This window comes from Pectinophora gossypiella, chromosome 13 (genome assembly GCF_024362695.1).
Source record: "Pectinophora gossypiella chromosome 13, ilPecGoss1.1, whole genome shotgun sequence".
In the NCBI taxonomy this organism is placed as follows: Eukaryota; Metazoa; Arthropoda; class Insecta; order Lepidoptera; family Gelechiidae; genus Pectinophora; species Pectinophora gossypiella.
The window spans coordinates 13,030-26,067 of NC_065416.1; the positions used below are offsets into that span (position 1 = coordinate 13,030).

Consider the following 13,038-nt stretch of genomic DNA (forward strand, 5'->3'; position numbering starts at 1 on the left):
CGGGGGCGGGTGTTGCAGCGGACGTTGCGGCTGGTGAACATGTCTAGCGCGGACGTGCGGCTGTCGGTGCGGCCGCCAGCGCGGCGCGAGCTGGACCTGCAGCTGGGCGGCCCGCTGGGGCTCACGGCCGGCGCCCGCCTCGAGCTGCGCGTCTACTTCCGGCCGCGCGACATCCGCGAGCTGCACGACGAGGTGCGCGTGCGCGTGTCGCGGGGCAGCCGCCTGAAAGTGCGCATCGCCTGCTACATGCGCCCGCCGCTTCTCGAAGGTGAGCGCCCAGGGGAATATCGCGGGAGCGGTTCGATCCGGTGGTGACCGCCCTCTCCCCCTCAGTGCTCGTCCCGAACCTGTCGTCGTCGATGATATCGTGCGCGGGCGTCGTGGACGTGGAGGGCGGCGCGCTGTCCGCCGACGGCGAGACGGTGGACCTGGGCGCGCGGCTGCTGGGCGACACGCACTGCGCGCGGCTGCTGCTGCGCTGCAGCGCCGCGCACGCGCGCTTCTTCGCGGTGACGGAGGAGGCGTGGCGCCAGCGGGCGGCGCAGCTGCTGGCGGGCGGCGCGCTGCGCGGCGGCGCCTTCGCGCTGTGGCCGGCCAGCTGGCGCGGCGGCGGCGCGCTGCGCGGCGCGGCGTGGTGCCGCGCGAGGGCCGCCGGGCTGCAAGAGCTGCGCCTGCAGCTGCTCAGCAGCACGGCGGCCGCGCGCCCGCTCACGCTGCTGGCCGACGCCGTCTACTTCCGGCCCGACCATCTCAAGCTCCAGGTGCGACCGCTGCCAATTTGTTGATATGTACGTCCGTGTGGTTTTTTCGGTGACTCTTTGTTCGCCTCCGTTCGCAGGCGCACGTGAAGGACTACGACATCTGCAGCGACGACGACCCGGCGTGCGAGTATTACGTGCACCTGGGTACTGCGTTCCCGGGTCGCGCACTCTCTTCGACGATCGTCTTGCATAATAGCAGGTGAGTCGACCGCTCTATCGCGTAGCCTGGCGCCTGTCGCGGTGTAACTTTATGATTGATATTAATGATAATTTTCGAAAATATGTGCGGGCGGGCAGCCCCGTTAGTTACTGCTTTTACTGGAGTGTTCGCGTGTGGGGCTCGTGCTCGTGCTGGGTGGAGGAGCGCGAGACGTGGCTGGGCGCGGAGGACGACCCGGAGCGGCTGTGTCCCGGCGCGGCGGCGGCGCGGGCGAGCGAGCTGGCGGCGGGCGGAGGGCACGGACGCGGCGGACGGGGCGGACGCGGCGGAGGACGCGGCGGACGCGGCGGCGCTGCGCGTGGAGCCAGCGCACGGCACGGTGGCCCCGCGCTCCAGCCGGACGCTGCACGTGGCCGCGCCCGACGTCGGCGCCGCGCTAGGCACGCACCGCGCCGTGCTCCTGTACGTATACGTTACTACATAACATGTACAAAATCTTCATACACACATCTTGCTTCACTTTGCTAGGTACTTCGACCTGACGATATTAATTTTACCGATTTCCATTTCATGAATTTAGTGAAATGTGGTGATCGGTTACATTAATATTGGTAACGCTTCGATCACCTAGATGAATTGATGAAGACATTTTTTTTAACTTGGCGCCTTGACGAAACCCGTGAATGAATTTTATTTCAGATTAATGTTGAAAGACATTCCGAGAGAAAGTTTCTCACCGGACTGTGAGCCGACGGTCGTGTCGTCCACTATCGTCCCGGTGGAGCCAATACCTGGTTTTGAGGTCAGTGCCTTGATGTTCGGTGTACGAGCGCGCCGGGCGTGAGCCGGCGTGTGACGGCTGTGACGACGTGTGTCCGCAGGAGGCGCAGCGCGAGGTGTGCGAGGTGCTGGTGGCGCAGCTGGAGGTGTGGTGGCACGTGGCGCCGCTGCGGTTCCAGCTCGACCCGCCGCACATCGACCTGCCGCACTCTCGCAGGTGCTGCATTACTATTTGACTAATTCGGAGGTCAAAGAAAGTAGTAGTAATGTACAATAAAGCCATAAAATTGTGTAATGCGTTGTTGCGTGTTACGCCAACCGCAGAGTATCGGAGGTGGAACTGATGCTGCGGGCGACGCAGCTGTTCAGCGGCGGGGTGACGTCGGCGGCGTGGACCGTGTCGGAGCCGACCACAGCGGCACGAGCCGTGTCGGCGCCGACTGCGCTGCCGCCGCCCCTGACGTTGGGCAGCGACCAGCCCGCGCTGGTGCCGCTGCGCCTACCGCTACACGTCGGGGACAATGCTGCGCCGCACGACGTAGTCATTACGTGAGATGCCATTATATCGTTCATTCATCTTGTTCTTTTATGAGACAAGCTTACGTCTATTGCCTTTGCAAATTCAAACCTTCTCGTGTTAGAAACATAATTTGTCAACACATACCGATAACAGTTAGAATCGAACGATGCAGCGTTATGGTGTTGTTAGATTGTAGCGTGTGATGTGATAAACCGTGGTGACGTCGTGGCCCGTGCAGGCTGCAGGCGGCGGGCGGGGAGTGGGCGGCGTCGAGCGTCGTGAGCCCGGCGGCGGCGCCGCGCGGCCCGCGGCTGCGGCCGGCCCGCGTCTGGCTGGGGATCGTGCCGCCGCGCGCCGCCCTGGCGGCCGACCTCTCGCTCGTCAACGACACCTACCAGGACGTGAGCCGCTCATACGATATACCGGCAGGATCGGCATGCTCTTCCATATAAAATGAACGGACTCGGTTGCAGATCTACTGGTGGGCGGAAGTGTTCCGGTGGCACGGCGAGAACCCTGTGGCGGAGGCGTGCCTGGGGCGGGCCGATGTGCGACACGTGCCACGAGCGCCGCTGCTCGTGCCGGCTGCTGCGGCCTGCGGGCGGCGCGCTGCCTCGCGGCGACCAGGCCGCGCTGCACTACTCCGTCAACGCGCCTGACGTCAGTGCCGACGACCATCGGGACAGAATTACGCTCGATGATATTTTCACAGCTCGCAGTGGAACAGTTGAACAGTGGAACAGTTTTCTTGTCATTTTTTACTGTTTTCGTAGAGGAGGAGTCGCTTTCCAATATTTCCATACAAGACGAGCCGAACTCGCGTACAGGGGCTACAGTGATGGTGGTGTGGCCGCAGGAGGAGGGCGGCGTGGCGACGCTGGCGGGCGCGGCGGGCAGCGCGGCGCGTGCTGCTGTACCGCGTGCTGGCGCCGCGCCTCGTGCTGCGCGCGCGGGCCTGCGCCGGCGCCGCGGCCGGCGGGGCTTGCTGTCAGTTCACCTGCTCTACGCTTTATGTCTTGCTTATTTCGGAACCTTCTGAAGATCGAATGAAGCCAAGTAGTGACGCCGGTTGTCGCTGGTCTGGTTGCAGGTACGAGCTGTGCGATATCGGCGTCGGCGGGCGCGGTGCTGCGGGCCGCTGCGCGCGCTGCTGCGCGGACCAGCTCGTGCTACACGCTGCGCGTCAGCAACCTCACGCCGCTGCCGACGCGCGTCAGCTGGGAGCCGCCGCCCGGTGAGCGCTCGGCTTAGTGGCTGAATGCCGACTTCCTCTTTAACAACTTATCGGAACCACACGAGTGCGAGCGCCGCCGCCGCCATACCGCAGCCGGTGCTGCGATCTCTATCTATACTTTAGCTTTTGTTGCAGAGAAAGAAGATCACTTGCGTATCATATTTATTCCGAACGAATTTGACGTCGGCGGCCACGAGCAAGTGGATGTCCATGTGCGTATTCTAGCGATTACCGTTTTTACGGTAAAAAACAGGACCCTATTACTACTGAGACTCCGCTGTCCGTCCGTCCGCCTGTCACCAGGCTGTATCTCATGAACCGTGATAGTCAGATAGTTGAAATGTTCACAGATGATATATTTCTGTTGCCGATATAACTACAAATACTAAAAAACAATAAAATAAATATTTAAGTCATATTACAATAAACGAGATTTTTTGTTCGTTTTGGCTCAATATTCATGACAATATTGTAGACGCTTAAAATATTCACAGAATATTTAGTTTTTCTAATATTACATACATACACATACATACATAAACTCACGCCTATTTCCCACCGGGGTAAGCAGAGACTATAGAATTCAATTTGCTTCGATCCTGACACACTTCTAATATTCTCTTTAAAAATTATTAAATTAATGTACAAGGAGGGCTCCCATACAACAAACGCGATTGTTTTGCTCTTTTTTGCTCGCTAAGTATCAATAATGGCAACAGGAAGGTACTTGAAATATTATTTACAAAATATTCAGTTGAATTTTTATTTTAATAATAAATACTAAAAGGTCATTTTTGCCTATTTTTGCTGGATATCAAAAATACCTAAAGAATCTACGGAACCCTTCGTGAACGAGTCCGATTCGCGCTTGGCTGATAGGTATATCTTCTAAAATGTTGTAGATACTCGAAGGAGCAATATAAATGATCTGATTGATCGATTGTTAGTCCTTAAAATTTCTCGAACTGAACCTAAAATTGGCATATTTCTCCAGAAAACTCTTATAGTTATTTAATAAAAGTTTATATTATTAGGTATTTATTATGTTTGTCATGTCCGTATGTCAGAGTACAGGAGCACAGAGTTCCGGAATGATTGTGCTTATGACTAGCAGAGGTGCGTATGCGCAGGTCCGCGTGTACGCGGGCCGCGTGTGCTCGCGCCGGCTGCACGTGCGGGCGGCCGCCGTGCGCCACGCGCCGCGCCCGCTCTGCGTGCTGCTCGACGCCGCGGTGCACGTCAGTACCACTACCACACCACGCACACACTATATACTACCTACTTTCACTTTCATCTATGTGCTCGTTGATCTCAACTCGAATAACGAACGAACACAATAATATTGAACAAGCAGGTAATCTGTCGAAGAGAATACTGAGAACTAATGTAATGTATAATGTAGTGGAATGAGCTTCGTAAAATCCGTACCTAGTTTGTTTTTCATTGTTCCGGATGCGGCGCGAGGGGCGGGGCGGGGCGGGGCGCGTGCGATGAAATGTCAATCTTCGTTACGACTAAACGTTGTCTCGTCAAGCTCGAATTGCTAAAATTGCTTTCGAAAGGGATTTCTGGATTTGAAATGAATTACACGTCTAGTACAGTGAAAGTAAATAAAGATAAAAAATATAATAATTCAACTTACAATATTTATTAGTCAGAATATTTATTGGCAGGGCCTGGAGGTGGAATGCTGGTTGCCGACGTTAGACGCCAGTGTGTGCGTGCGGCTGTCAGAGGTACATACACACAGACACGTAAACAGCACACACACACGTACTCATTTACAGAGTGTAATGTGAAACCTGTAAAACTAGACATGGATTGTATTTAGTTAGTAGTCGTGTCCCCGGCTGTGGTCCCCGCGCTGCTCGTGAGTGTCGGAGTAGTTACATTTAGCGACAACTCTTTCCATTAAACTGGCGGTTCAAGTTGCGGCCCCAGTTTGGAAACTAGGTACGTTTTATTCGTCCGAGGAGCAGTTCTTAAGTAACCACAAGCCGCGCGGGTGCCGTGTAATTAGCTGCCTGTAATGAGGCAACTGAAACGCGTGGGTACGTTAAGACTGTGTGTACTTGTCCCTTTTGAGGCGTCCATAATTCATAATCATTTTTTCGCAATAAAAATGGTATAACAGTTTGCAGTTGGTCAGCATTAAACATTTGGTCTACATTTTTAGTTATTTATTTATTTATTTTATTTATTAATTATTTAAATTATAACATGCAAATAGCAAAATAAAATAAAATGGATAATTTGAATGTCAATGAGTACATTAATTATAAAATAATAATAAAATAAATTACAATGTCACATTACACATCACATTAGAAAGAGGTCCATCGTTTCACCTACTATAATATTTTATCGCACGAGTATAGTTGCTACTTACAGCGAGTGTGGTCGTCACGGAAAGTGCAGTAATTGTAACTAGGTATAATGCTGTATAGAGCTTCCTTTCGTTGCTCTAAATGCGGTAAGTAGATACTGGAGTGATAGGTGGTCGTAAGCCGACATGCAGCGTGGCGGCGCGGCCCCGCCGGTCGGCGCCGACCACTTACAAACTTTCACAAGTTGCCCCGCGCCACACTTTAATGTTCCTACTTTGTCGGACACTTGCTGCGTCGTGCATCGTTGCGCTCGTCAGTCGCGTTTATGGATATTGTATAAGTACTATCTTGTTATATTAGTAGGTGATATTGTATGGGCCCGCTGCGGTATTGTGATGCCTTTTGCGGTTTTTATATATATGATGAGTATGTTTTTGTGTTAACGTATAAGAATAGGTACATTGTTGTTATAAATGAAACTACGTGCGTTCAGAGCGAGGCCGTTTATTGCACTGGCGCAGCAGTGTTCTCCAAATACCTACATGGTACCTAACTTACCCAACATCCCTCCACCTTAAATCCTTAAAACTAAAAATAAGGGCTATAATCAAACCGCGGAATATCTCTTAATCTTGAACGCCACCCTGTGCCTGCTGCGAGTCCCGGAAGCTCGGCGGGCCCCGGTGCTGGAGGCTCGGCTGTGTCTGCTCCCTCTGATGTCGTGCCACACTCTCTTCCCGAGACTCTGTCTAATACCGATCCTTCCCCACTAGACATTTCTTCTCGCATTGCCTCTGAATTGGTCGTTCTAGGTGCTTCCGAAGGTGATTGCAATAACTCCCATTGTAATTCTTCACCGCATGACTTGGCCTTGGCGTCTGCGGTCTCTGAAGTCACTTTTAACTTGTATATCTGATTCTTATGCTTTTTTATTTTTTGGTTAAGTTCTGGTATAAAAATTTCGAATAAACTGTTTCCAATCTTGCTCTTTATAATTCCTTTATACCATCTGTTATGATTATTAAGTTTTACTAACACACTGTCACTTATATCTAGATTTACATTTCTATTCCCTTTGTAATACTTAGTTTGCAAACACTGTTTCCCTTGAACAATTTCATGTAGTAAGGTATGTGACGGAAGTGACGTTGATTTTTCCGTGTGAACGTTCAAGCCATCCAGTCTTGTTCGTAAATTACGTCCAAACAATAGCTCCGCCGGTGATTTATCCGTCGTTGTGTGTTTAGAGTTCCTATATCTGAATAAAAATTCTAATAAACGTCGGTTAATATTATTTATGGTTTTGCCTTCTAATAATTGACTTTTTAAATATTTTTTTACAATTTTCACATATATCTCTGCCTGACCATTGCTTGCTGGATTATATGTCGGCGAAGTTACATGTTTTATCCCATTAAGCGTACAAAAATCCTGAAATTCCCTAGACGTGAACGATGTCCCGTTATCAGTTACTAAGACACGCATTACCCCAAACCGAGACATAATTTCTTCTAACTTTTCAACAACAACCGCCGTGGAGTAATTATTATTCAATGGAAAACACTCTACCCACTTCGTGTAGGCGTCTACAGCAATGAGGAACATTTTCCCATGTAACGGGCCAAAGAAATCTAAATGTACTCGGTCCCACGGGGCGCGAGGGAAAGGCCAGGGCGTTAATGGTACGCGCGGAGGATTAGTTTTTAGTTGCATACAGATTTGACAACCAGATATTCTAGACTCAATCTCTAGATCTATATTCGGCCACCAAAATCTAGACCTGGCTTCGGATTTCATTTTATTAATACCTAAATGCGTTCTATGCAACTCATCTAAGATCCTGTTACGTAAACTAAAAGGAACTACAATCTTATGTCCCCTCATAATCACCCCTCCCTCGAATGACAAGCCATGCCTACAGTTGAAAAACAGATGCAGGTCCTTGTCTGTGATCTTTTTAGGCCACCCTGATAATATTAGGTTTTTTACCGAACGTAAAAGTGTATCTTTCTCTGTTTCAACTCGCATTTCGCTTAACGTTATAGGCAAATCTCCATCCGTAACAAAACAAATGTAAGTAGCTGTATCGGCCGGCGCGTAAACCGGTTGCGGTGACGTGTCCGACCAACTATCAGCCGGCGGCGATGCGCTCACAGCTGATCGACTTAGATAATCGGCACAGTTGTTGGCGCTTTGTACATATTGAATCTCATAGTTATAGCTATTAAGGAACAACGCATACCGCTGTAACCGATTTGCTGTGACTTCGGGGACTCCTTTATGAGGATGAAAAATAAACATCAACGGTTTGTGATCTGTACGGAGAATGAAAGGTGCTTCTAATCCGTACAGATATTGATGAAATTTACGAATTCCAAAAATAATAGCCGTTGCCTCTTTTTGGATTTGGCTGTAACCTTTTTCAGCACTATTTAGGGAACGAGAGGCGTAAGCTATCGGCCGTTCGACTTCGTTTTCTACTTGTGCTAGTATCGCGCCTAAACCTGTGGGGGACGCGTCTACAGTTAGCACTAATTTAAGAGCCGGATTGTAATGAGCTAAAACTCTTTCCGACGCTAATTCTTCTTTAATCCGTCTAAAAGCTGATTGGTGCTCCTCTGTCCAACGCCATTGGACTCCCTGTTGCAAAAGACGATTTAAAGGGTTAAGAATGGAAGATGCATTCGGCACAAACCTCCTGTAATAATTAATCAAACCCAGGAAAGACTTTAATTCCTGTACGTTACTAGGTTCCTTTGCCATTAACATTGACTTGATCTTCTCTGGTGATTTATGGACTCCATTTTTATCAATAACAAATCCCAGATAAGTCACATTATCCATAAACAAATGACATTTATCTTTGTTCAGTACCAACCCCGCGTCCTGCAACCGACTAAAAACTTGTTCTAATCTATCTGAATGTTGTTCCTTTGTAGTTCCTGTTACTAATACATCATCCAGTAGACAGATAACCCCATCGATACCCTGTAATAACTCCTCCATCGTTCTTTGGAAAATGGCGGGCGCGCTAGAAAGTCCGAACACCAACCTTTTAAATTTAAATAATCCTTTGTGGGTGTTTATTGTTGTCAACAATTGAGATTCCTCTTCTAATTTTAATTGTAAGTAGGCCTTGCTTAAGTCTAACTGCGAAAATTGTTGCCCACCATGTAATTTGCTAAATAATTCATCTGTTTTTGGTAAAGGGTACTTTTCGATTTGTAACACTTTATTTAAGGTTACTGAGTAATCCGCGCACAACCGTATCTCTCCATTATGCTTTAAGACAGCGACCGTTGGACTCGCAAAATCGGAATGGTCAACCGGTTCTATTACATTTGAGTTTACCAACTTATCGAGTTCCTTTTCAACTTTGTCCCTCAACGCAAACGGCACCGGCCGTGGTCTAAAAAAAATCGGTTGACTATTCGGCTTAAGCGTTAATTTTACGTTAAATTTATTTAAACAACCTAATTTATCAGAGAACAGGTGAGGGTATTTACTCTCATAATAATGTACCTCCGACTGTGCCGCACAATAATTTACCTTACAAAGTTGTAATTTGAACGCTGATAAGAAATCCCTACCTAATAGGGCTGGCCCGGCATTATTGACTATATAAATATCAAGATTCTTCGTTTCTCTTTCATATGTAACAGGTATGTTAATACTACCAACTGTATCTAGAATTTCTCCCGTATACGATTTTAAAACTATTTTCGGAGTTATTAAAGGAAAATTTCTAAAACGAGATTCGTAGATACCGATTGGTATTGCAGTGGCACAAGAACCGCTGTCAACTTCAAATTGTACGGTTTCTCCCCCCACAACGACGGACAACTTCATGGCCTCACCACGAACACTACGAATATTATAAATGTTCACGTCCTTACCGTCATCATCGTTACTTCCGTCAGAAGATTGAACTTGTAACATATTTACGCGCTTATCGCTTTTACACATGCGCTTTAAATGGCCCTTAAGCCCGCAATTTTTACACTTGTAGCCTTTAAATCTGCACTTTTCGGCACTGTGATTTTTATACCCGCATACTTCACACTGTACACCGTTAGACGAACTTGCAGCAACCCTATACACGTCCGCAAGTGCGAGCTGCGCCTGCGCTGTACCCACCGCCGACGCCGCCGGCGCCGACTCTGACTGCCTCGCCGCTTGTCTCGCGCTGTGTACCGACACAGCTATGTCGAGTGCTTTATTCAGCGTCAACGCTTTCGGTTCTTCTAAGAACAATTTATTGCGTTCCGCACCAGGTTGCATACCCAGTATAAAGCGATCCCGCAACATTTCATCGACAACTGAACCAAACTCGCAATCCGTAGACAAGCGACGAACTCGTGCGGCCCAATGTGCATATTCCTCGCCAACCCTCTGTGTCGCACTGTGAAAATGGTGCCGCTCCGCAAACAGAGATTTTTTTGGCAAAAGGTGCTTGTCTATTGCAGTTATAATCTCGTCATACGACAACTCCGTCACTGTTTTCGGAGCAATTAATTCGCGTACCAACTTATACGCCGTTTCGTTGAGTGCGCTGAGTAACACAGCCCGGTGCCATTCGCTCTTCGAAAATTCCTTGCTTTCTTGTTTGACGGTATTCACATCTAACCAAATTTTTAATCTTTCCTTAAAAACTCGCCAATCACTTCCTACTTCGTAACAAGGTAAATTCCCGATAGCACTGTTCATTATGAATATTTATTACAACTTCAACTTTTATTGCGTGAGTAGGTATGTAATTAAACCGATCGTCGCCACGTGTTATAAATGAAACTACGTGCGTTCAGAGCGAGGCCGTTTATTGCACTGGCGCAGCAGTGTTCTCCAAATACCTACATGGTACCTAACTTACCCAACAATTGTCAAATGTGTAATGGTGAATGCGATGTAGTAAAGCAACGGCAGTACCACAAAGCTATCTCCCACACACATACCTACATATATTATTGCAGGTGTACAGGGAACATGTTTATGCAAAGAACAGGTGCTCGTAAAGGTGGAGACGGGCCGCCGAATGGTTTACTGTCCATTTAAAATTCTATTTGTTTATTTTCCTGTCCGAGTCACGCGCTCGGATGAATTGCTTTTTTATTCCGTCGCTCGGGACGGGACACATCCCTCGTCGCTGAGGTACAAAGTTGGGGGAAGATTGACGACCGCTGCAACGCTCTACTGCAGCACCAGCCCGCCAGTCTCACGCGAAAAGTAATCTTGATATCGATGTCAAACAAACTAAAAAAATGTATTTGTCCCGCTCGACGCAATTTAGGAAACGAACTTTTCTAAATTGATTCATGGATATTTGCTTCTCTACTAACACGTGCACTAGCGTCGCGGAGTACGGCCGTGTATCGTATTACACTCGTATTGGAGGCGTGCCTCCAGCGGTGCGCGGACTGTGTGTGTTGGTTGCAGCGCGAGCAGTTCCCGTGGTCGGCGCCGCTGCCAACCACGCCGGCGCAGGCCTTCACCTACGAGGACGAGCGCCGGAGACACGCCCGAGGTAAACAAAAAACACAACTTTTGTCATCACGTCATGAACACGGGAAGTTTTCAAATGATTTTTTGTACTTATAGCACTGACCCGTCCTTAGGAAATCTCATAACAGAAAATTAAATCGAAAAAGTCTGACTCGGGTGGAACATGGACAGTATGAGGACCCGGTGGTGTGGCCGTTAACACGCTGGTGTCAGCTTGTCATTAGCTGCGGATTCAAGTCTCATCTGAGTCACACTTTTTCGATTTAATTTTAGCTTCCTGTCAGTGTCATTTTTCAGTAAACTTTTTCGTATCTTGTTTTAATATAAACTGAGAAATGTGTTGATCCGCAGGGAGTCGTCGACATTGTGTATTATATTGTTCCCGTCGTTATTATTTACATGTTGCGTGTGCCCCAGAGGACCTGTGTCAGTGCAAGACGTGGATGGAGTGGGTGGCGCCGCCGCCGAAGCCACCGAAGCTGTGGTTTGAGACGCCCTCCGTCGAAGTAGGTGAGCTGGTCTAATACGTTTCTAGTAAACTTAGCATGACATGGTGTTGATTTGTTTGTCTCATGTTTAAGCAAATAAATTATCTTTATCTTTTATCTTTTTTTACATTTTAGTACTTAAGTACTTATATAAAACGTGATAGTTGTCTGCAACAAGTTTTTGTCGACCATGGTACTCGTATGCTCATGGCAAGACGGGAGAGGTACTAATCAAGCTGACTCATTTTGCCAATGAGGCACTTGCAGCCTCCCCGCTCTCGTACCTCAGGTGGCGCCCAGAGTATACCGGGTACAAATTCCACTCTCCAGATTCATTTTTGTCCTCGGGAGTCAGTAGCGCAACTATGGAGTAGCGCTATTACGGCGTAACATAACTACGGCGTAGAACAACTCCGACAGACGGTGTTTTCTGTCTGTTCATCTGTAATCTTAAAATGGTACAGTTGTGTTTATCGACGTGTGCGCAGTCCGCGCTCCGCCGCCGCTGACGCGCGTGTGCCCGTGCTGGCGGTGCCGGGCGCCGGCCGCGCCGCTGCCGCGGCCGCCCGCGCTGCACATGCGCCGCACGCCGCTGAGGACCGGTAACCAGCCACGGAGCTCACACCCCTCTATACTTCCCTCGGCTTGCACTCAGTAGCGGGCGTAGAGATCGTTCTTAAAAGAAACATGTCTTCTCTTCGACGGGTGTTTATTGTCTAACTTACACTAATTATCTGTGTGTTGTAACCGACCAACGTGTGACCGGCGACGAAGATGACAGTCGGTGTCGTTGTTCGATGTCCCGTCGACTCGTCATGCGTACCTAGTATAACGTGCGCCCACCCCCACAGAGCGCGTGTTGCGGCTGCGTGTGCGCAGTGTATGTGGTTTGCCGGCCAAGTGGGCGGCGGCCGCGCGGCTCGGCACGCAGCCGGCGCCGAGGACCCTCGCGCCCGGTAACAACACGTGATACGTACACGCTACACAACACTACAACACGTTATATCCATTCCATTGCTAGTAGTGCTTCTCGATGACGTTTGGGTTTGGTCTTAAGAAAAAGAAAAGTTTTCGTAATAATGTCACGAATTAGTGGGACTTTAAGTTTTTACTAAACTAAGGATTGTTAATTATGTAAATCAACGCTAACGAGTTTGGCACTTAAGGACCGCTAATTTGAGACAGAGTGTAATCACAGCGCACCAATGGTTTACGCCTGACTGTAGCGCGGCAGGGACGGGAATAGGCCGCTAACGTAGGTGGCGGCGC

At 49.0% G+C, this 13,038-nt stretch overlaps 2 protein-coding genes across 3 annotated transcripts in view; both read right to left on the reverse strand.

Annotated features, from left to right (window-relative positions):
• The window catches only part of LOC126371976 (metabotropic glutamate receptor 2-like), a 126,444-nt gene that overhangs the window by 11,205 nt on the left and 102,201 nt on the right, over positions 1-13,038 (reverse strand). The window lies entirely within an intron of this gene.
• On the reverse strand, positions 6,273-10,651 carry LOC126371739 (uncharacterized). 2 transcript variants are annotated; one of them, XM_050017080.1, is made up of 2 exons: positions 9,679-10,651; positions 6,273-6,880 (listed from the first exon to the last, which is right to left on the reverse strand). In XM_050017080.1, the coding sequence occupies exons 1-2, from the start codon at positions 10,487-10,489 to the stop codon at positions 6,867-6,869; spliced, it is 825 nt and encodes a 274-aa protein (XP_049873037.1). In that variant the 5' UTR covers positions 10,490-10,651; the 3' UTR covers positions 6,273-6,866. The 2 variants fall into 2 exon arrangements, with proteins under 2 accessions (XP_049873037.1, XP_049873036.1); XM_050017079.1 differs by having other exon boundaries at positions 6,273-6,888.